Source organism: Cyanistes caeruleus, chromosome 1 (assembly GCF_971803275.1).
Source record: "Cyanistes caeruleus chromosome 1, bCyaCae1.hap1.1, whole genome shotgun sequence".
Lineage (NCBI taxonomy): Eukaryota > Metazoa > Chordata > Aves > Passeriformes > Paridae > Cyanistes > Cyanistes caeruleus.
In genome coordinates, this window is record NC_141701.1 from 40,398,254 (window position 1) to 40,423,312 (window position 25,059).

Here is a 25,059-nt window from a genome sequence, read left to right on the forward strand (position 1 = left end):
TAGTTTCTACTGTAGTGCTTAGAAAGCAACATTTTTTTAATGAAACTTTCATAAGTATTTTATTGTTTGTATTTCAAGGTTTGACTTTATTCGTCAGATTCTCTGACACAATAACATAATAAGCATATGCCAAAAGCATCATAGAGCTATTCTGAAATGATTTTTCTCATAATACCGGTATTTCAAGCTTATAATGTCAGAAAAACTTCATTAAAAATAGAGATTTTGAAAGATATCATTAAATGAAGCTATTTTCTCTGAACTCTTCTAGCATCACTGGCTTCAATTTCAAAATTAAGTGTTTCAGTACTTTCAGAACCAACCATTCCTATTAAACAAAACCTTGTTTTGATGAGGCTCCATTTCTTGTTTACTTTTCTCCCTTTTCTGTGAATGTATTTCTGTCAAGAAAAAGCATATTCTGATTCAGCCCTCTGAGCAACTTAAATTCAGCTTTGAGCAATTATTTGAGCTAATTCAAAATGCACTGCAATAATACTACATATACTGGTCTGTAAGTATCTCAAAATTCTGCAAGGATTTCTTTCAAGAGGTTAATTTATTTGATTATTAACAATTGCTTTTGTAAGGCAGAGCAACATATAATGTTAAAGACCTTTGAAAACAAATTTAATTACTCCAGGGTTTTTATCCCTTTTTAAAGAAATTAAGATCTGTTCCATTTGATCCATAAAATGATGGGGGAAAAAACCTGATTTTGGTATGTCTTCAAACATAAAATTATTGACTATTTTCCAGTGTTATTAGTGTACTGATTTATTTTGAGAATATCATTCTCTTGAAGAACAGGGGAATATAAAATAAGTTTTAGGTTATTAGGCTCAGTGTGATGACTACAGGGAAGTTTCTGAACAACTCACATTAACAGGGTTTGTTTTGCGTTCAACTTTTTCTGTTTTCTGTCTTGCATTTTTCTTTCTTTCCTGTGTTCTTCAGTTTAGGTTTTTAGAAATTGCAGTGATATGCTTTTCAATAGCTGCCAGGACAACTACTATCTTTAGTTTATCCAGGATAAGTCCAAGTACTGAATTAATTATTTGAATTAATGTATGCTGTCAACACAGCTGTTGAACACTGCAGTGTTTCCTTACCTTGGTTTATATCACTGTTAGTAGTGGTTTGCAAATCCTTCAAGAAGTAGTGCAGCTTTCAGTCCATTCTGTGATGTATTTAGCCAAACTGACCTATACTGCACTGCTGGAGAAAAAATAATGTTAAATTTTATTTGACTGGTGACTCAGAGCAATCCAGCTACAAATGTGGTGGAGAAATTAATTTTGAGGCATTGCTCTGAGCCAAATCAAATTTCGAGACGTCCACATGCTGAGTGGATATTCTTTATCCTTGAGGATTGTTCCATCAACAGAAGTTTATGTACAAATGACAAATTATGAAATTTGATACCTGTGGTAACACAAATCACCCATCTAGCTGAACTTCTTTTGTCTTAAAATTGTAGCAACATTCTTATGATGGCAGCTAGAAATGGCTAAAATAAAATGCTGGTCCCATAAGAAGTGTATATAATAACAAGACCAATTTAATGGGAAATAATTAATCTTTCCCACTTCTAAATTCCTAGAACAAACTCTTTCTAAGAGGGAAGCTTAGAAGCTCAACATCTGTGTTATCTCCTTGGGAGGTACTTGGGATTTTCTTGCACATTTCCTTCCATGTACATCAGTGGAAGCCTAATATCCCTGAATTTTAAGTCAGTTTATTATGATGTGGTATGGCACACTCCTCTGTGCCAGCCCATTTGTTTCCAGAGCTAGTATTGTGTTCATGAGAGAGCAAATGGTAAAGACAACTTTCCTGATAAATGTAATTTACAGGATGTAAAAGCATCAGGTCATTTTAAGTGAAGAAATTGTGTTCTTGTGTCTCCCCCTTGAGGTGTGAAAATACATTGACCAGAAATTGTTCATCAGAGCCACTGGAAAAGAGCACCCCACTTCATGAATTCAGATTTGTTCATTGCTATAAATCTTCAAATGTTTATGTTCAAAATTTTTACGCTCTTTTAATTGAACTGTTGAGAATTCTCCTAAAGGTGCAGGAAAGTTTTAAAGTTAAATTTTGACCAGACTTTTAAGAAAACTGCTGCAAAGCTGAATGTAAAGAGTTCCCAAAGATAATAAAATGCTTGTAAGTGTCAAAACTATTGAAGCTGCTGTGCAGCAGGAATTATAGTTCAGAGGGAAGTGAAGGTACAAAGCTGTCCTTCAAACATGGGCTAATAAGCATGTAGAATTTATCAACAGCAAACTCTTGAGCCACTAAATTACTTCTGTCCTTGCAAGGCACTGATTTGGGCAGAATAAGCACACAACCAGAGCAATCAGTGTAGTCACAGAGTTTTGGTCTCCCATTTCAAAACAGAATACAAAGTGTTTGAGCTGGTGTTTTTTCCAGATTTTAGACGCAATACAGAAAAAGAGGGAAAACTCTTTGACTTGGAGCCAAAGTGTTTTCTATCTCTGTTTCTCTAACTACAATCCTACAAAGTCACTTGTTCTCTTTTAACCTGACAAAAGATACATTCTTATATTCTGTGACCTGACCCAGAAGGGATGCTCCTGGGAACATATTCTGGCTATGTGGCAATGTAGGGGATTTTTGACTACATGGGATAAACAGAAAGAATGAGAGATGGGTTTCAAAACACTCTGTCATGTTAGAATAGAAGCAAGAGTCTGAAGTTTGTGTCCCAAGTGAATGCCTTAACCACAGACCTTTAAAGCAGACAAATGTTGTCTTTTTTGGTTAATAAATATCGCAAGTAGAATAGCTTTTAACAGAAGACACTGCTAATAAGCAAGTACAAGATTCCTGATCTGGTAGTTAATGGCATTCCAGAAGTCTGAACAACACTTTCTTAGTATGCCAAAGCATACTTAGTGTTTCTTAGTTTGATGAAGTGCAGATTTGAAAGCAAGAGTAATACATGCAAGGGAAAGGATCTTATTTGCAATCAAACATAAAACATTTGCACACCTGTCCAGACAAAGGGGGAGGGGGAAATTTCCAAGATACCAGAGGTTTTCTGTAAAATCTGACATACCTGGTCAGAGAATTGGTTTTCCCCATTCACAACTTGTCAAGAGACTAGATTGTTTAACTTTGTCCCTTGTAAGTTCCACTTTCTTATTCTTGTACACAAGAAAGATGTTCAAAATACTATTTGAAATACTATTTTTCATGCTTAAAAATAAAACCAATCAGAAAGTAGGTTTGTACTAGAGCAGCAGTATGCCAGATATGAGTTAATAGAAAGAAAAATGATATAGCACCTACATAAATCTGTGTAGATGTTGAATTGTGCCTAATTTTTCTTGTTAATACATGAGATTGAATTTCTTTCTTATCTATCCTGACAGTATTTCAAGTTTGATTTAGAGGTTTTGTAGGAATGTCAGTTGTTCTTGCTGTATATTTTTGCTAGTAAAATTATAGTGCAAGTGATCCTATCTGTGCAAAATCCTATATTTGGTCATAAAGAGTGCCAAAAAAACCCCTGTAGAATAAAAGTTATATTATGGCTGAAACAATAATAGAACAAGTATTTAACACTATTTCTTTATATTTAACAACATAATTTTGTCCTACAGAAACTACCACTGCAGACATGCAAGGCAAAATTTCAGTCTGACTGTAAGATCCTAGGTTAGCATTTAATAAATATATTTGAAATTTTTGGTGGAATATAGTGATCCAGAATAACTGGTGGGCACTAAGCAATAAAATTATTAAGGTGTTCCCTTTCCCACTACTGAAGAGCTAGGGAGCCAGCTGTCCTACTGTGACTGGGAAGCTAAATTGGTACAAAATTTGTACGAGTCTCCACTGGGTGGCAGCCAAAGCTCTTCACAAACCAGAAAGCAAGCTCTGAAAAAAAACCACCATCACCCTCACATGTCTGCACTTTGTAAGCCTCTTGAGACTTTTCTGTGCATCTAGTGAGTCAGGTGTTGGCCCCTTCGTCCTCAGGAACTCATGGCAAGATGCTCTCTCCTACTAATGGCTCTCCAAAAAGGCAGTTTCCATATTGTTCTTAATTAGATTGTGGTTAGTTCACACAAACTGTTTTTTAAAGTGAGGATTCTGAAATGAACACCTTCACCATGAGCACTGTCTGATCACAGAATTCACTGGAGACATCTAATGGATTTAAGCAGCTTGTCTGGAAACTGAGGGGGAAGCCACGCACTGTGTGCCCCCCACAGCCTTGTACTTCAGTGCACACTGAAGCAGCTCTGAACAAAGTGAATCTTTGCCTCAGTGAGAGGCAGCACTTTTGATCTGCTGTCCTGGGAGGCTCATGCCCGTGACTGCAGTCATCACTGCTGTCTGTTGTGTAGTCTCTGTAAGTCTCACCAGTGGTGAGCCTCTCTGCCTCCCGTGACACTCCCTGGTGAGGGATGCATTGCCAAGACTCCTTCCTTCAGCCAGCAAGAAACACCAGTCTCAACAGCTGCAGGTGACACAGACCCCATCGTCTATTCAGGATGGGAAAGAGAAATTGCAGCGTCCTGGCCATGCCACATAAAAAGTAAATTTCCTTAAGTACTGAAAGTCTCTCTGTACCTTCTGTTGGACACAATTTCACCTTTCTCTCTTTTCACTAATTTTAATGGATTTTCCAAGGAATTGCATGGCCTCACAGCATGTATCATAGTTTAATCATTGTTTCACTAAAAGCAGTATAATACAAGAAATAAAATTTTATAAGACTCTAGTGTACAAGCCATATTCTTTTCAACAGAAATCTGTTAGTTTAACCTGTGTAACCTTGGATTATTTCAGATACTTTCAAAGATTCCTTTAGGAAAGGTTGCACTATTTTCCTTCAGTAGATAAATAAGGTAATGGATCCTTTCTTTTTCCATGCAGAGGCCCGGTAAACTGGGTAACACTGAAAAAGGACCCTAGCTTGGAGTTTTCTCTGATCTCAAAATCACATGTTAATGTGCTAGCAGCTTCAGAGCTGTGTCATGCAGAAAGTCACTTAGCATACCACTTTCCAAGGTCTTTTCCATCTCCTAATGTCTATCTCAGGACCTGATAAATTTAGGAAATCAAACCCAGGCAAAAAATAACCCGTTAAGGAAAAGGATAATTTCTGAAGAATTTGTTTGCACCTTAATCTATGACCCTTACATATCAGTCTGAGAACCTAAGAGTCCTTGAAAAATTTTCAGTTGTTTTCCTTTAAAAGTTTCCAGCCGAGTTGATTTGGAGATTGTCACTAAAATGGGTGCTTCATATCATAAAACACCTGAAGGAAAATGAAAGCTGTCTTTAGGTTCACAGGATGAAATTTCATTTCTGAAACAGAGGTGTTTCTAATAAACCTGTCTTTGGGAGCTGGATGACTTTTTTTGTTGTTGTTGTTGCATCAAAACTACAATGAAAATATCTTCTTGTATTAGCTTCTTTCTTGTTCTTAAAAGATGGGAAGTATCAAAGGCTTCTGCACCCCTTTTGCAGTGTAGACTGCCCCAGAGTCCAATGGCTTTGACAGTGCAAGCTGATGTAGCTGATTGTAGCCCACCAGGAAAGGTGCAGCTCTTCAAACTCCCTCCTCAGCTGCACAGGAGATTTCTCATTCTCAAAACAGAGATACATCTTTCCTAATGTCTGGAGTGGTGTCATGAGCTGTACAGAAATCCAGCCAGAACAAACCACAGACCATCCCCTGGCAGTAAAAGCCACCATGACATGTCATCAGTGGCCACTGTGTCCTGTTAATACCAAAGCTCATTTGGCAGCATTTACTCAGATTTCCATGACTTACCTGGGGGTTTGTGATCATGTCTGTGATGGTGATTGCTGACAGCACTTTGAGAAAACAGGCTTTCAACCAGTGACAATTTTTGGAGGAACTTATTTTAAGAGTGAGACCTAGACTGTAATATTTGCTTCTAAAGGAAAAGAGAGCCAATATGGACCTCAGCTTTATCTCTAGGTATTTTAACTGCATTTGAAATGTCTTCTACCCAGACAAATTGATAAATGCAATTAAATAATGCAACATACCAAGAAGAAGACTAATCTTTCTGTGCCTGTTGCTTTGTAACATGTAATGATGCCAAAGAGTCTTCTGGTCTTCTGTGGAAATAACCTGGTCTCTGCCTGCCCACAAGTGGGTCTCTGTCCCTCACCTACCTCATGAAAGAGGGCTTTCAGAGTTAATTTTTGTGAAACGCTTTGTAATTACTACCTGACAGATGCCTAAATATGGGCCTTGGTTAGTATAATAGAGTAACTAAAATGACCTTTACAGAACCATTTTTGCTGTAAAAACCTCTCCTCTCAGTGTGCTCTGCTTTAATGATCTCATCTTCTTTCCATTTAATTGTCATCTCATACCTTTTGTTTCTTTTCACTGACCCTTCTGGACAACTGTTTTTGGGAAAGCCTTTTTATGTATCTCTCTTTCCTTTCTCTCTCTAATAGATACCATCTTCTTTTAAAGAGAGGGCTCTCCCTCCCTCAGCTAAGTACTGTCTTGGCAGGCAACTGGGAAGGAGGAGTCTTCTTTAAAAGGCTCTGAAATTGTGCTGTTAAAAAAATATATAAATAAAGCAACAAACCTTTTAATAGGGCTTTGAACAATCATCCCTTTCATTCCCTTATGGCCTTTTGTGCTTCTGGCTTTTTTATTATTTAGTGTGCTTAAAAAAAAAAAAAAAATCCAAAATGTTTTATGTTAAGCCATTAAGAGTTTATTTGGGTTGGAAATAAATAAATAAATGTGATGCTAGCAGTTGGGACTGTGAGCACATGCACAGTTGCCTGGCAGAGGCAACCTATAGGAGGCACATCAGAAGGCCAGAATAAGCTTCAGTAAAAGACCAGAACAAAAGCATCAGCAGCATTTGTTTCTGGTTTAGTACTTTTGCATGAGCCTGACTACTGGAGTGGTTTGCCCAGCTTTTATCTGTTTCAAATTCACCCCAGTCCCCTCAACCCTCTCTACAGAATCACTCCAGACTGTAATTCATGGTAATTACATGGAACAGGAGGAAGCACAGGATTATTAAAAATCTTTCTTTGTTTTATTTTTTAAACCACCTGATGGGAGCATGTGGGTGTTTGGTTTCCAGTGTGGCTCCTGGAATTATGAGATACCTGTTTTATCCACAAACTACCTGATTTTTTGTGTGCGTGTATTTTTATTTTTTTTTTTTTTAAAGTGATGTGTATATTTTGTGAATAGCCAGAAGCAGCACTTTGTTCCTTTTTTTCTTTCTACCTCCTTCCATTTTTGTTTGCTAGCTTTGCCTGTCATCCCCAGAAAATTCTGTATCAGGCTGCTGACTAAGCCAGGTGTCCTCTCTGTGCATATTTAGTATCAAGCTTTCTTCATCTCAGTTCCTATTTGGTGGAGCTATTTTGGACAGAGAGAAGAGTATTTGGCATTAAAGGCTTTAATATTAGTAAAATTAATTAATTAATTAATTAATTAGGCATATTAGGTTCACATCTTAGCTCCCAGGTGAGGGATTTGGCAAATCAATATCAAAACTTAAACTTTCCAACCCTCTTTCTCCATGAGACTGAAGTATACGGCAATTCTTGAAAAACACACATATAGACTGGAGCTGGTCCTGTTAAATTAATAGATTGTGAGAGCAGATTGGAGTACCTTCTAATCTGAGCTGGACTTTGCTGTCTCAGTTTTGAGACTCATGAATAAAACAACCTGATAATCCTTGTGAAGTTGAAGGGAGTTACTGATGTCAAAAATTAAGGGAACAGGCATCCTAGAAAGGATTCAAAGGAAGGACAGTGCCTAAAGGCCACCCTTCAGTGACCACTGAAAAAATCACTGAAAATCACTGAAGTGATTTTGTGTGTGGGATGTAGAAAGCCAGGTTGCAAATGACAAAATAAACTTATGGCAAACATAACCTCGGGTGCATCAAAGAACAGAATTCCACAGCATTAAACAAGAGAACGTGAAACTGTCTCTCTAACAGTGACATCTCCACTTTTTGCTCTCTTCCAACAGTGTTGCTGATTTTTATAGAATCATAGAATATCCTGAATTGGGTGGAATCCACAAGGATCAACAAAGTAGAAAAAATAAATTCTCTTGGAATTATATGAAGGACTATGATCGGAACAAAATTTTTATTGCTAGATTTCTTCAACTCACGTAATTTGGTAGAGTTCCCTAAAGAAGTAAAGTGTACCTCTCAAAAGTTTGTTACAGGATCAGAAACAGAGAAGAAAAAGTCATCAGACACTTAGGCTTGAGAGTCTAAATGTTTTATATACCTGGCTCTTGTGTATGTATGTTGGTTCTGACCTATTCAAAAATAGGTACTAGGCCTCAGAAAAAGCTTAAGAGGAAGATGTGACTAAGGTTTTTCCAGTCCATAAAACAGGGATTATAGACTTTCTGACTTCATAGTGATACATGAAAATAATCAACTTACTACATTCTGCAGTACTTTAGTAGGCAGGGCATGTGCTCCTGAGACACAGAAAATTAAGTGGAAAATTGAGGTTATTTGGAAAGGGGAAGAATGTATGTATACTTTTCTGTAGTACATTACTAATTTTAATGACATGAGAAGAACTTATGCTGCAAACTTGAAATATAAAAAAAACCCCAAAGATAAGTGGATATCTTCCTATTGGCTTTTTATAGACTAAAAAGCAATAACAACTGGTATAGTATCTTCAGCTATTAAGGACAAGTGCAAGTTCACTTGATATCTGTAAGTAGATGCTTTTGGAGAATGGAACTGCTTGCCAAGGCACAGCTCTAACTGAAAACTGGTTGATTGTTGAATAGTGAGAAACAATCATATTTTTTTTAAGAAATCCTAAGTTACTTGGACATTTTTACTTGCAAGATCATTCACCGTTAGTATTTTAGAGACATTGTTTTCTAGTTTGCATGAAAGAAATGTATCTAGGTATTTTAAGGGTTTATGTATTTCTAGAAAACCTTTCCATTTTAAAAGCTATAGTTTTGTTATCCAATTATTGGTTATGGACCATTCAGCTATTGAAGAATATCAGCAGTTGAATGTGCTTTATGTCATACCTGGAATGATACTTATTCCTGGAATATAGGTTTGGAATATCTTATGTCACAAGCCTATAAATGTTCATAAAGGTGCAGATCAATACCCTATAAAAGAAAATTCCGACCTGAGTTTATTTTACATCATAATAATGTCACTATGTCTCATATTTTCCTCTCACAAACCTACGTTTCAGGTGTTTTATGACACCTGTCTTTTAGACCTTTGAAAACATATCAAAAAAATATTTACTAAATAAATGTTAAGGAAAAAAAAACAAGCATGTGAAGAGATACCTTGGAGATAGGAAGTGAGGATGGTTTGGATTGTGCAGCAAAAATAGGATTCCAGTGCTTGTCTGACAGTTAAAAAATGAAATTACAAAGGGATTAATGATGACAATTATCCTTCCAAATGTGGAAACAGTTGTTTGTGATTTATTGTAAGTATAAGGAAAGGCACCGGAGTGTCTTGGTGTGAGTAGAGGCCAGTGGTCAGTACTGGAAGTGTTGGGTCTGTATGGTTTTTCTCTTCCTTTAGGGGGCTGAAAAAGACATTTCTGCCAAGGTGTGCCTTTGAACAAGTGGAGTAAGAATTTACAAAGAATAGTTGAATTTAAAATAGTACTTAGACCATTTTGGATTTTTTTCTGGTCATGAAATAGATTAAGTCATTCCGTTTCTGTGATGAGTCTGGAAGATTGTGAACTAACTTTTGCTACTTAACTGAGCTCCAGAATTCCAAATCTAGATCCTGCAAAAATTCCATGTGTTCTTTTTAGATCCCTTCTGGAAGAAAATAAAAGTTATAATGAGGAAAATCCTGTGCAAGGACTATAGCAAATGCACCAAGTAGATTGAAGTTCTGCTTCAACTTGATAAAGCAAATAAAGCATAATGTTAAGACAGAGAAAGAGTAACACCCATCTCCTCCTCCTCCTCCTTCTCCTCTGCACACACACACTACTTGTTTACAAAAGTGCCTTGTAGTGACTGCTGGTGGTGTCACTCCGTCCCATGCCCCAGAGCTATCACCGGGCCTCATGGGAGATGTGACTACAGCATCGGACATGGGACTGTTTGTTCACTCACTTTCTGTGAAGAGAGTTTTGAACTGTGTTTTGAATAGACAGCATTTTCTTTGTGTGGTTGGTAAATAACACAGAGCAAAGTTAGTCAGCAAGTTGCATAGCTTCTGCATTCTGATTCTTTGGAGCCCTTTTGTACCAAGCTTGACAGGATGTTTTTAACAGAATGTGACCTCACTGGAATACCAGAGGTAAGGAAAAAAGTTATTGGGGCTGTTGTGGAATATTTTGCACAGAGCTGGACGAAAGTACTGCTTTAAAATGCCTTTTGGAAAGAAGACAGTCTCATGGTGAACCAGTCAACACCTTGTTTAGTGAAAATCAATGTCTTTCAGTCCTTTAAATTATAGGAAGTTTTAATGAGATTTTCAATTTCCCACACGTGGAAAAAGAGGCTGATTTGCAAATCTTAGAACGATTATGTACTTGCTCATTGAGCAAAGGCCCAGTTCTAGAGACAGATCATCAAAATGTTTTCTTTCTAACACAGCAGACAATAAGCAGATCAGATCCAGTTGTTCATCCAAGTCCTAGGAGCAGCAGCGTGAGTATCGGAGCGGTGGCAAACCCAGCAAGACCGGGCAACCTTGCGGACAGCCATCCTCAGTCCCCGGCTGAAGGTAAGGGGAGAAGCCACACAGAGCAGAAGCATCGAGCTCTCTGGGCAGGGCCAGGAGCGGGTTTCCAGCACGGACGGTGAAGCTGATGGTGTGTGGAGGCAGAGCAGAGGGGGTGCGCTGCCCTGGGGGCTGCGGGCACTGGGGGCACCCCCTCTCCTCCCTTTGCTGGCCAGCGCACGGGCACCAGCACCTCCGGGCTCAGGGGGTTTTGTATCCAGGATGTAGAAAGGTTTTTATGGAAAATGAAACAAAAATGCGCGAAATAGCTTCGTGAATAATAGGGAACTTGCTGTTATAAAATTGAATTAATTATATGTTATCCACTTTACTATCTATTTCAACAGAACAACAATGCTTCATTGTTTTTGTGGTCAGCAGTTGTCGGGGTTTTTCTCCAGACAGTACAGGTGAATGAAAAAACTTAAGTTTGTTTAGAGCCACCAGCAGAGAAGTGAGAGGAAATCGAGTTCTCATGATATGTAAGAAGTATGTTATTCATACTTAAAAGAATTTCTTAACAAAGAGATCTAAAAATATGCTTTTAAAATTGGAAAGTTTTGGGTTTTGCTGACAACGAAAGTGTTCTTTGGTAAATGAGGATGGAAAAGTTTGCTCACTTATGACTAACTAGAGTTGCTTTTTACTGTAAAGCATATAAAGAACTAGGTTTTTTTTTTTTTTTCTTGTCATCAGTTTAAAAATGGTTGGTTTATATTTAATTTAGTTGTATAAAAGATGTGGTGAGTTCATCACTCCTCCCAATAAGACAGGGTGATGACTTTGGTTTGACAAAGCATTTACAGTGATACTTTTATATTGCCAAGCCTGCTACTGTACCTCAATCCATTGGTGTGTAGTTATAAAAGCTGCAAGGTCTGCCTTAATTAAAGCAAATATTTGTACTGAAAAACCTTCTAGAGAGAAGCATGTTCTGCGAAGCAGAAGTATTTCAGATGGGGATGATTAAAGATGTTAAATTTATATTCACAACTTTGGTATTTGTGTTGCAGTAGTACTTCTGATCTTCGTCATAGGTCAGATGTTTGGAATTGTATAAGGCAAACGACATGAGACATGAGATAGCAGTTAAATTAAAAAAAAAACAAATTAGTAATAATAAATGTGTTAAGATAGAGTTTTCAGATTTCAGCTGGATATATACTGTGAGGTGCTTTTTTTAGCAGTGTCTCATTCACTACAGATAAACTGCCTACACAATAAGTGTAAATTTGATCTTTTTATGACCTTAAGTCAAGGAGAAGTTAGCAGGGTGGGATGCAATGTACTTCATCCCTGAATTAGAAGAAAAGAGTGCAAAAGCTCAATGAAAGTGTATAGTTTCATACTGATGAAACCTAAAGTGAAGAAACCAGTAGAGGTCAGTGCAGAGTGCTGAAATGGAAGGAGAGTGCCAAGGCTTTGTGTATTTATGCTCTCTACTTTTGATCTCTAACTTTTCCTTTAAAATAGAGTGAAGGCTTAAAGTGGCTTACAGCCAATATTGCTATCCCCTTCAAAAGATAGATTAAACATACTTGTGATAATATGTTAATGTCACAGTGTTTAAACAGATCAATTTAAGCAACAAAACACATTTTGTTGCATGTTATAGCTAGCAGACAGATGCTAGAAACCTTATTTGGTGGAATAATTTTTGAAACCAATGTGTAATACTTTTTACATATATTGTAGTGATAGCTATGTCTAACTGTTGGCTAAATAGCAAAAAAAATGTAGGAGAAAGTATAATTTTTAGAGAACAAGTTTTCAGATATTTGAAGTTAGAGTAACAACAGATTTTTTTCTCATTTTTGGTAAAAAAATTGGATAATTATCATTGTATGGTGTTTTAAAAGTCTTTTCCTCGTGTATACATACAGATATGCAGGGGGTGTGGGGAGGCAAACAGACTCTCTATATAAAGTTGAATTATCTTTTGTTTCTCTTTTTAAAGCCATTGTTTGCTCGTGGTTTCCTTTTGTGATTTAAAGCAAGGAAAAGAATCACGGCCTATAGTCTGTGCATGAAAAGATCCTTCAATATATATTAGGTGCAAAGTCTCCTCTCTGAAAAGCTTCTGTTCAAGCAGCTTTCTGTGGATCTAGAAAGAGCAACCTGCCTGCCCCCATTCTATTTCCTTACACTTTAACTAAGTACTTTGAAAAGTAGGTTGCTATTGAATTGTGATTGTTGAATATCAAGGAATTGCAAAAAGATTATCACCAGATAAAAGGGCTTATGTTCTACTTTGATTCTAATACCAATTTACATCTGCTGTCTATGATGTTAGGGAGAAATTTCCTGTATCTTTAAAGAGAGTAGAGACATACAAACAGTAAATATTCTTGAAAATCCTCTTCACTTGTTCTGCTTACCTTTCATGTGCTTTTTAAAATTGATTATGGAGGCATTGGAAAGAATCCAACACGTTTGAAAATCATACTTTCTTTTCATTTGCTTTACTATGTTGTTAAAAGTGGAAAAAGAACCAGACAGAGACTGTGCAACCCTTCCTCACAGGCACTTGTGCTGAGTGCCATGAGTGTGAAGGAAGCTCCAAGGGCTTTAAAGGGGATTATTGAAGGGGAGGGATTCCCTGCTAGCTGTAGCAGCTATCAGCAGCATAAACTGAGATGGGAAGGAGAGAGAGATGTTATAAACTGCTGTTGTGTATCTGACCCATGACATGCTTTTGTTACAATCCTCTGTGTAACATGGCACACAGGTTTTCCAATCCACGTGTTTTCATGTCAATATCTCCCTTTATACATGTAGCATAAAATGCTGGATTTGCTGAAGCCAATGAAGTGTTTGACTCAGTGGTGAGACCAGAACCTCTACAGGCTTGTTTCACCTTTTTTTTTTTTCCCCTGGGGCAAAGGAAACTTAGAAATAATCTCATTTCTTTTTCATAACACAGGATCCAATCTATTAGAGTGGCATACAACTGATGGTAAGTCAAATGACAATTTCCAGTTTGAGCTGAAATTTTTACCAAAACTTTGCACTAAATTCCTCTCAATTAATTTCTTATTTAAAACTGAGGAAATTATATACTGATTTCACTCCTGGATTTCACTGTGTTTTGAAAAAATAGTCGTGAATACAAAAGTCAAATCCACCTTCTTTCCCCACAAGGGGTTCTGTTGCCCACAGCATTTTGACAAATGATATTTTCCAGTTGGTTTTTATGTATCTCTCTCATTTTTTGTTAGTTTAAAAGGCTGTGTGAAGTTGTGCTTAGCTGAGCCACAGCAAAAGTGCTCAATTTCAGCAACTGATTCTCTTCATTAGTTATTGTTGGGAGGGAGCCCTTCTCCTCAATTGCCTTTCCTGAAAAGTAGTGCAGAGGTTGAAATTAAGGTTCTATTTTTTAATACTTAGTGTTCCGGTTTTAGGCAGTCGATGCTGAAGCCCAAAAGTCCAAGTGGACTCTTTCTTCAATTAAGATTGCTTGTTTGTTAAATTTCATCAACATCTGGTCAGCTTTTTTGTTTCTTTCTTTTTTAAAAAAAAATTATTTGTTTTTTTGTAACATATTGAATGCAAACCCCCAAAATTCAGCGGCCAAAATAACATTGCTGAAAATGTGTGGTTTAGTCAAGTGCAAAGCTATACTAGAAATTTGGTGTTTCTTCTGCATCCTGACCAAAGATGGAAGTTTAGAGCCAAGCTGTTCATGACCAAGAAACAGAAGGTCTATCTTATCACTGAAGTTCCCAGTCTCTCAGAGAGCAATGTTTGATATTTTCTTGACTGTGGTATTACATTCATGCATACTGGTATAGTGACATCATGTTCTTTTTTTTTTTTTTTTTTTTTTTTGCTTCTCTTCTGGTATCTTTGATCTATTGTTTTTTATTGTTTTTTTGGGGTTTTTTTTGCTGGTTTGTAGAAGTTCTTCCCTGCAAACTAGCTATGCATAGTTAAATTATCCTGCCACTATATAACCGTGATTATGTTGGTTTAACTCAGGGATATATTTCTTTATTTTTAGTGCATATGGGTGTAGGAGTGACTACCAGTATCTTTATGTTACCTGAAATGAAGGTATCTTTCATTCAGTTATAAAGCTTTGCATTCTGTTTAGGCACATATCAAAAAAATGTGGGCTTGTGTCCAGATGGGAATAGCACTGATTCAGTCAGTGGTGATCAGTGACTGAGATAGCAGTGCTAGTGAAAATCTCCTCATGTAAACAAGGAAACTGTGGCATTTGCACCAGCAATTGAATAAATTCAAGCTCCTTGCTGGTAATTACGTTATCAATCTGTGGATTTTGAAATAAATAAATTAGAGCAAATAAACTGGAATGATACATGTAGGCAAATAAACCCTAATTTTAAACATTTGATTGGGAGGAAAAAAAAATTATAGATTTTTCCCTTGTTTCAAGAATAAATGGACAACCTAAGATATTGGTATAATTTTGGAAAATGTAGACATATATCTCAAGAAAATGTCAATATAACAGTTTCATTTTTGGTGGTTCTATCATTTTACTGAAACATATCTGTGGAGGTGTCTTTATTCCTATGTACTTTAAGAATCTGAAATGCTGATTTTCCCTGAATATATTAGATTGGATCCTGTAGCTGGGTTTGGGAGTTTTTCACCTTATCCTGGATTTCTGTTGAAAGTTTGTTACCTTCCCTTTTCACTGTGTATCTTAAGTCAATACTAGGCTTTTGTTTTTCATTTCTTTACTTTCTCATTGGTCAAGAACAAACTTTAGACTCCAGTCTAAAATCTTGATATTCTTTGACTCTCACTGAAGTCCAAACAGAGCTGGTACAAATCTTGAGTGTCTTACACATCCTGGGAACAAAAAGAAAAAGCAACAAACTTATGGGTTGTGGTGACCTAAAGCTAAGGAACCTCATGGTCTCAACATTAAATATGAGGAATATGCAGTATTAAAGCTTTCTAGAAATTCTGAAGAATCACTCCCCTTTCCTAGAAAATTTCTATTATTCCTCTTACATATATTTCTAAGGGTTTTTTGTTCACACTGCCAACTGTAAATAAAATAAGTGTGAATTCAGGTTTTTTAATACATATTCATGTCTATGTTTACAAGCAAAACCACTTCAGAAGATATTTATGTTTTTAAAAAATCTTGTCTAACACTGAATCCTATAATTTGCTCTGCTGTACAGAATAACTGTATAGAATAGCTCTTCTATCAATGCTCTGTAACACTTCAAGGTCTTGTGTAGTAGATGTTTGTGATTAGTCAATATAGTGCAAGGGGTTGTTAAGAATAGACTTCACAAAAGAGAAAATATTGGAAAAGTACATTTACTTTTTCTTTTTGTTACTTTTCCATGGTTTAACTTTTCCTCTTTTATTTTGATGGCACATCACAGTTTCAATTTTATGCACTAGGTTTTATCAACACTGTAAATGTGCAATAAATAGCAATGTTATTTGGATATATTATTTTGCTATTCTTTGGGGATTTCATGTTGGTCCAGAAAAAAAAGTGTGCTCCTCTGAAAACTTATTATCTATTTTTTATATATTGTGTTGTTATCAATACATTCATATTTTAGCTCTCTCTATATATGTGTATCTGCACAGAATGTTTTGAAATTTCTGCAGGGAAATGATACTTAAGAGCTCATTAATATATTTTGTGATTTCAACAAGTTAATATTGAAAGTATTTTTTTCCAGGAATTAAGATGTTAAACTTAAGAAAACACTTCATTAAAATTAGATGAAATATGGATAAAAGTCTGAAAAAATACTAACTGCAGCTTTAAACAGCATGATACTGAAACACATTTCCCATGAACTTGACTCACAGAAATATTTTTTCTATTTTTCTTGGTAATAATTTTATTAGTAGTGCTCCTATAGAAGTGTTAATCATGTGATCGCATGTGTCACAGATATTCCATTTTGTTAGCAGATTTAAGCTACTTCAGAGAAAACATATGAGTAAAGATTTTCTGGCAGCTTAATTTTGGTGGTAAAGATGACCAGAGAGAATATGAATGTTTATACCTGGTATGATTATGTCATGTTCTTTTAGGAAAAAAAGTGGTCTGGAGTAGCATGGATTTTAATTCTTAACCAACACAGTAGCATGACAATGAGATGAGAGGGCTCTCTGGATTAATGTTTAAAGGGGAGCAAGGGTTGTCATCTGCTTTGACAAGCAAGATTTTTAGCACAATCTCCCTTGACATCCTAATATTGATGCAGTGTATTTATGGACTAGATGGACAAACAGGTACATGAGTAGAAAACAGATCAGTCATTGAAATCCAGGGGCTAATGGTTCATACTCCAACTTTTTATCTGAGTTCCTTAGGGGACTGTCCAGAAGCCCACCCTGTTTCAGTAACTTCATCAGTGTCTTGGTGGACAGTGGGTTAAACATTGTATGCTGACAATGATGAAAGGAAAAAAGCAGTGCCTGTGTCTGACTACCAGTAGATCAAAGAAAGTTGTGATTTCTTTATACTTGGTACACATTAAGCCACACCTAGAAAAATGCATCCAGTTCTGGGTACCTCCATTCAAGGTAGAAGTTGATCAACTGGAGCAAGTTCAGCAGGGAACTATCAAATGGAGGCAGCAGCACATGTCCTGTGAAGAAACACTGTGAAAGCAGGGCTTGTTTAATTTAGAAAAGATGCCTGCAGGTAAAAAAAATAATTTTTAGGCAGAGCAATCCTGAGAAAATAATAGTGTGTCAACTTCTGAAATAATGTTTTCCTTGTAAGTGGGTAATAGTCAAGTAGTAGTTTATTAATTTGTAAGGCTAAAATATTGTTTTCACATAGTCAGTAAAGAAAAATACAAAAAATTTGGCATTTTAGGGCTTATCCATGTCTCTGAACCTCCTATGTCTGCTGGGAGGATTCTTCCTGCAGAGTAGCTCTTGCTGTTGTTCCTGGAATGTTGGGAATTTGCAGAGTACAGCTGTTTGGCCAGGGCGGTGAATGTTCTTGCTAAGGAAGCGAAGGCTATGGATTCTGAGCTGTGCCTTGGTTTTATTTGATGGTGCCTATCCTCTGCTTTGTTCTTTTTCCCTGAAATTTTATGTGAATATTTTTGCTAAGGAAGAAAGAAAAGGAAATCAAAAGAAATCTGCTGCATTTTTGCTGGGAAGTGAAAACAGTAGAACAAAGAGAGTGATTAACAAGTATTTGGAAGTCTACCTTTTCCTTATGCCGAATCAACATGACTAACAGTGAGGACTGGGAGCTAAAAGTAGAAGGAAAGAAACTAAGCCTCTTGAGTCACTGGTAGAAAATACTCAGGAATGTAGACTACATTGTAATCAATCTTTTACTGTAGGGATTCATACTGTGAAAGATATCAGGAAGTGTCTGGGAAGATACCAATGTAATCAGTCCTGGAGTTGTGCCAGAATGTTCAATCTGTCCTGTCCAGATGCTGTCCTTTTAGGCCAAGGAAAATACCTCTGCCCAGCTCTCTTCCTCCTTATTGCAGAAGAAGGTTTGATATTTGCATTGTCTGTTGACAAGTTTGGTTTGTAGTCCTGACTCAGGCTGGGCTCCTCAAATGCAGGAGTACCCAGCAGGCAGCACTGCTCACAGGACTTGCATAACTTCTAATAACTATTTTTAGATGTTATTTCTCTGGTTAACTCTTTTCTGCTTCAGTCTCCTCCCAAAAAACAGCCTGCCCAAATTTTTTTTCCTCCCACTGATCCCAGTTTGTTGTATCAATTTTCCAGATCAGTATTTCTGAAACCATTGCTAGTGTGCTCATGGCCTTGTGCAGAATTTCTGCTACAGTTCCCTGGGCACTGTAGACCTTGCCTGACTGCACTCACCAGAAGGTCCCCAGTGGTCCTGTGTCTGTGAGGTCTGATCATACAACTGTCTGTCAACTGCCTGTGAAATCCACCCATTCTTCACTGGCTGAAGAATATGTATAACTTATTAGCTTCTCCATTTATAATCTCTCAATACTTTTTTTTTTTTATTTACTTTGCATGTTTTAGCATGTCCTGTTCAGTTGATTTAACTCCAGGTGGTAGCTTGTTGCTTTCCTGAGCCTTAACACCGACATCATCATCCTTAGTTATTGCTGTTGGTGTCCAGCTGCACAAGGGGAGATGAGGAGATCAGGGCATGGGCAATAGCGGCTGGTGATGGATGGTTGAACCCTCTTCCATGCATACAGGTTCCTTCCATACATCCTGCCACAAGAACCCATCTGCCAGGGCTACTTGCACAGTGTGTGAATGGAAATGGGAGCAAACTCTGCCTGAGTTGTGAGCTAGTAGGAAATGAGAACTCTAATATTGTGTGAGTAGATGTCACCACAGCTGCTGTGGTAAGTAAGCCTTGTTGGAAGGCCGGGTATGGCATCACATTTATCAGTTCTTGTACGCAATATGAGAGTTAGCTGACTGAAAATATGGCAGTGTGAGGTCTCACTGTTGCACCAATAGACATTATCAATGAGACAGGAAATTTTTTTCTTGTCATTCCTGGTCACTGAGGACAGGGGTAGCAGAGCAAGTAGGAGTAGCTGTAGTCTCAGCTGTCATTGCAGCATCAGTGTGGGAATAAACACTTAGAAACTGAATACTGGAAAAGTCCCCAGTTCCAATCCATGGTTAAGCCAGATAACTTTGGGTAGTCAGCTGTTAAATGGGAATTAAATGGCAATGTGCTCTGGTTATGAGACATTGGAACTCACCACAGCTGTAAGGCAAAACTTAAATACTACAATCCTCTGGTATTACATGAAGAAACAGGTCTTCAAAGTCACTGTTCACACTTTTTGATTTAAAAAAACAAAAACAAAAACCAAAACCCACAAAAATAAAAAACAAACAAACAAACAAACAAGCCCCACAAAAAAAGTAGTTTCTTAAATGATTTAGATTTGAGACTTTAGGAAAATGACATTGATGCTGCCCATTGTTATCTCTTGTAGAGACCATAGTCAAACACTTGCTCTATGGGTAGTACCTCTTAACAATTAAAAACTGTACAGCTTGGGTCTTTTAAAAAAATTCTATAATGTTTTGGAAATGGCATTCAGTTTATTTATTTCTGTATTATTAGATCTTTACAGTACTTGGCTGGAAGTACAACAAAGAAACAGCATGAACAATCATTTCTGTGATTACCATGTCTGCTGCCCAGTTACACTAAGTCTGTCCAGAAGAAAAAGGCATCACATCCTATACATCTGCGTATAAAATCTTTTAGATATTGCTATTGCAAATCATCAGGGTTTCTTTCATTGATTTCTGGAGGTCAGATTTCATGAGTAAAGTGAATGAGGCACAATGGGCAATGCTGATTAAAATAGAAAGATAAGGTTTATTCTTGCAGCAAGAAAATTTGTATTGGTATCGGTAAAATTATTTCTCTTTCTGAAACAACACTGGGTTTTCCAGTGGGAGTTTCAGTGGGATTATACAGTTGGAATATGATTATATTTTTGGATGGCTTTTGTTTCTTTGTTAAACACTGTCTAACACCCCATCAAAGATATAAGCAATTTGTTATCATTTTAAAACTCTTTCTTAAGTGCTGCTACAGAATTGACATCCTTCCTTTAATCAGCTGACAAATTGACCAGTGCTTGTACAAGTTCTACAACTGCATCGAAGTATGGTTGAAAAAGGACAAACTTGAAACTGACTGTAACAGGTTTGAGATGCAGTTAGTTTGGTAGATAAAGACAAAACCTTGAAGAGACAAAGTTTTTTTCTGAGGATTTCTTTCACTTGCAGGAAGAGTTTTTAGAACCTTTTTTAAGCAGTCTGTTTCCATTTAGCTCTGGATATTTGGTCACTTGCCTAATATCACTTGGTGATTGCAAAAGAAGAAAACTTTGGTGAATTAAATATTACTATAGTACAGTGGGTTCTGTGGTGTTCAGCCACCTTTTATGTACATGATCTGCAAATACTTCAGTATGAGAAATCAATGTGATATGCAAGTGTTATGTAAAATGATTAAAAGCAGAAATTCTTTGCTCTTTAGAACTTTAACATCTGTGACTTTCTGTTTATCTGGACTATGAGGGAGAGAAGCATATTGTCCTCCTTTTTATTGAGCCTTTTATTATGAGAACATTCCTCAAAATATACCTGGAGCCTAACATTCCACCTTCAAAGGCAAAATACATTCTATTCTCAACATACTAGAATGAAGGACTGAATCATACCTAAATTTTTTTCCCTTTTGCCAAAATATCTGGTAAAGCTACTTAACTGAATAAAAAATGATCCTGAATGCTCAAAGTACTTTTGTGAAATAAAATGTATGTTATGCATGTACAATGACAGCGGGAAAGGAAGGAGCAGAGATTGCCAAGGACATTCTGAGAACATTTATTGATTGGAAACAAATCAGTGGAATTTTTTTTATTTTGTTTTGTTTTGCTTTGCTTTGCTGGACTGTTTTTTTCTTCTTCATATTACACGAAGTGGTCTCTGTCTGGGTGTAATTTTTACTTTTTAGTGCCATCTGCACCTGTGGCCTTTGGACTTAATGTTTATGACAGATGGACTGGACTGTGTTTGCACCATTTAGTGTATAATCCTTCTGTATGTATCTATGCCATGCTAGGCAGTGGCACTGGCCCAATGGGCATATTTATTAGTGCAGACTTCCTGTCTGCTTACATTGTTCTGTTGCAGTGTCCTTTGAGCCTAATGGACCTTGCTTTGTGCTGGGCCCACCTACAAAATATTGTTTCTGATTTGTGCCAGATTATCTATTGCAGACTCTGATTTTTTTTTATTTTTTTTTCTCTAGCATATTTGCCAACTAGAACGCTTAAAATGGATCAATTCCATATTGTAAATGCTCTTCCTCTCCTCTCAGCCTGCAAGCTTCATTTTGGAACAAGCTTGCTAGCTTTGTTTGCTAGTGTCAAGATACTTGATAAAAAACAGGAGAAGCATTTCTATTGAAAAATGTCACCTCTCACTACCTCACTGAGCTGCTGTTCCCCTGGAAGCAGAAGTTGTTCCCAGTAAGGCAATAGCCCTGGTAGAAGAGGGTGCAATAAACACAGCCTTGGCTGCAGGAGATTGCTGGCTGGCTCATGGCCTGCAGCCTGGAGCTGGGTGGCACATCCCATCCCTGCTGACTTCATCGGCACTGTGTGATGTGGGAAAAAAGGATGGGCTACTATTGAACAAGAAATGTTGCCTTCTGGATCTGAACAGCAAAACAAATGCAACACTTGGGCATTTGCAATTTCTCAAGTTATTTGTGAACCTAACAGTCCACAAATGTGGTATCACGAAAATGAAGAACAATTCATTATTGATCAGTTATCTCATGAAACCAGGGGTTTACCTCTCTATAATTTTTGGGTCTGTTACAGAAAAACACGAAATGAACCTCAGAGCTGAGTTATAGACACATAAAATAAGTGGCAAATTTCAAACAGACGATTAAGAATCAAACTCACCCTGTTCTAAAAAATATAAAGTTTCAAAATAAATATCCTAGCAGTTAAAAAAGGCTATGTATATTCTACAGAAAGTAATCATACCTCTGTAAACCCTCTATGAAGAGAGAGATCACCTACATATCTTCTCATATTACATAGTGAGACTATGCAGTGTGGCTCATATTATCATGATCATGAGAAAATGAAACATATTCTGCACCATACACCTGGGATAACAGGGATAGTTTCTGGTGTGGGTATACCTGCCAATCAGATTTCTGCAAGATGGGAATGAAGACCCGTGAGGGAGAATTTATCATTTCATAAATAAAAAAGCAATTATTAGCAATAGTTTCATGTCTAGAAAAGGCTCCTTTATATTATTGAAATAAAGCTGTATTGTAAAAATGAAGCTATTATGATGGCATATTCATGACTTGGAAGTAGGAAATTTTTTTTTTTATTCAGCTATTTTAAATTCGGCATTTCTACTTTGTGGTAAAAACTCAAACTATCAAATATATATCCAGAACACATTACTTGTGATCTTGGCCTTGAGAATAAGGTATGTAGAAGTCCATATAGAAATACCCATGTGTGTTTTGCATGTCTGCCTTTTTCATCCAACTTTAATGCTGTTGAATACTTTGAATGTTTGAAGATCAGGTACCCAAATTGCAATCGTGAAACTCCATGTGGGCAATCTTTGGAAAGAAATATGTATATTTTCAACCCTGAATTTAATACTAAAACACATGATTGAAATTTGAAAATCTCATAGCAGTATTACAATTATCTTTCACACCCCAAGCAATATATATTTCTTTCTTTTTGTGATATCTGGAAGAGTTTCATCAATTTAGCCTATTAGTTTCACATCTTGAAGGAATATTTTTAAGAATACAGTGTAAAAAAATGTGCAAGCTAGTTTTGGCAAATCCTGTTCAATACCCTTCCATTTGAATTAGCTGTGTGATGGTTCTGAATTTTTACCCTGTGTTTGCTGTGGCAGTATCACAATTTGTTTCTTATAGATTACTGCTCACCTACTCCATGAAAAAGCAGTTTTCTAGTTGCTTTCCTCTGCTGCCAGTCAGTGTGAGGATGAAGTATCTTCTCAAAATATTGTAAAAGCTTCAGCATCTCCTTATTTGTAAATGACAATTTATACATTTTAGGTGAGAGCAGAGGCTGGTACAGTGGTACATCACAGAAGAGACAGGATATTATCGAGTGTTTATTTTTTTATTTGCTTTTCTTTCTTTCACTTTATAGAGTTCATAGCCAAAATTCAGAACAACAATAGAGATGTTATCCAAGTTTGCCAGAACAGAGCAGTAATCTTCTCCCACTAAAGTCTGTTGGTTACGTGATAAGATTAGCTTAAAGGTTACTTCAGTGTTTGAGTTTCTGATTTGAGCCCTCTGCAAATAATGACCTGAGGGGCTGTGTCATCATGTAGACGAACTACATGGCCTTTCAGCTGTGATTATCCTAACTTCAGTGCCAGTAATATAGTGTGCCCCAGAACTGTGGAGCTAGGTATCATGTCCTGCAAATGGAATTATTGAGTTAATCACGGAACAGCCTGGGGACTGAGCTGATGGAAGCAAGGTTATGCCTATCAAGGATATGCAGCCTAAATCTCTCCACTGTGAGACACGGTAGAGACACAACTACGTGACAGGTCTCCCTTGTGGATCACCATCAGCATCATATCCCTTCCCTAGACAGCAGCTGATAACCAGCCAAGCCAATATACCATCTTCCTACCCTGGCACCTGCAGCATTGCATCTGAAATGCACAAAAACAAGAGAATTTTTCATTACCCTGAGCATTACAGAGTCAGTCTTATCTGGCCTTGACTAAATTCACACTTCTTTTAGAGGAACTGTAAGTCTAAAGAGCTTTGCAGAATTTTCAAACTGGCCAATAACTACCTGCATATTTTTGGGGACATGAAACAGGAGACTGTGGTCATCTGCAGGCAGATAGACTGGCTTTCCCCATCCGTGACTTTCCAGGGGCTGGTCAAAGGATTTGGCCACTTTGTCCTGATGTCTCTTGTCATGTTCAAGCGTGTTTTTTAGAAAGACCAGTTTCCTCACCTCTTAACTTGCTGAGGGATTCCACTGATGTGGTAAGATCCACAGATTAGGGGAACCAGCTGCTTGTTTTATCTGCTGAAACACAGTTTATTGCTGCTAGATCATCTGTGACTTTGGAAGGTCCCATGGCCAGGCTACTGTGAGACACACCTGGCACCTCCTGGAGGGGTTCTGAGCATTGACTGGTGGAAGATCTGCAGCTTTTTGCTCCTCCACCAATCTTCTTTTCTAGTATGTCTGCACATACTATTTAATGCCATTGCCTTGTTCTGTCTTTGCAAGTTATTTTTATTGTTAATACATTTCTGATGCTTTATAGCTAGCTGTTAGGAGAAACCTGATCTTGTTTGTGATGCAATTGAATCATTCTTCATATCTGCTCCTTACAAAATCAAAGAATTTCTCCAATGTTGAACACTGGAGAAAAGGATGTGGTGATAAATTCATCAAATGTGGTAGGCAGAATAAAGCTCAAAGTATTTTCTATACAGATGTATAATATGGCTGCAGCTGCTTTCTTTTAAAAGTAAAAAGTCACTTTGTGCTCTCAGGAAGCATACTTAAATTCTGAATAGCTGCACCTAGCTGAAACAGAAAGAAAAAAAATTACATTTCATTTATGAGTAAAGAGAGTAATACAATGTGATTTGTGTCTCTTTTTACTGTTTTAGAAATAATTTTTTTTTTTTTTTTCCTGTAGACTGATATATACAACTGACAATGTATAAAAAATATTCACATCTTAATAAAATTATTTGGAAAAA

At 37.0% G+C, this 25,059-nt stretch overlaps 1 protein-coding gene across 2 annotated transcripts in view; it reads left to right on the forward strand.

Moving 5' to 3' along the window:
- The window catches only part of ST18 (ST18 C2H2C-type zinc finger transcription factor), a 237,748-nt gene that overhangs the window by 58,776 nt on the left and 153,913 nt on the right, over positions 1–25,059 (forward strand). Inside the window, exons 1-2 of one of the 2 annotated variants that reach the window (XM_086888311.1) lie at positions 9,847–10,343; positions 10,643–10,772. In XM_086888311.1, the coding sequence (XP_086744437.1) occupies positions 10,305–10,343; positions 10,643–10,772 (169 nt within the window). In that variant the 5' untranslated portion in view covers positions 9,847–10,304. Of the gene's footprint in view, positions 1–9,846; positions 10,344–10,642; positions 10,773–25,059 lie in introns of those variants that run through there. The other variant, XM_086888301.1, reaches the window with a different exon arrangement.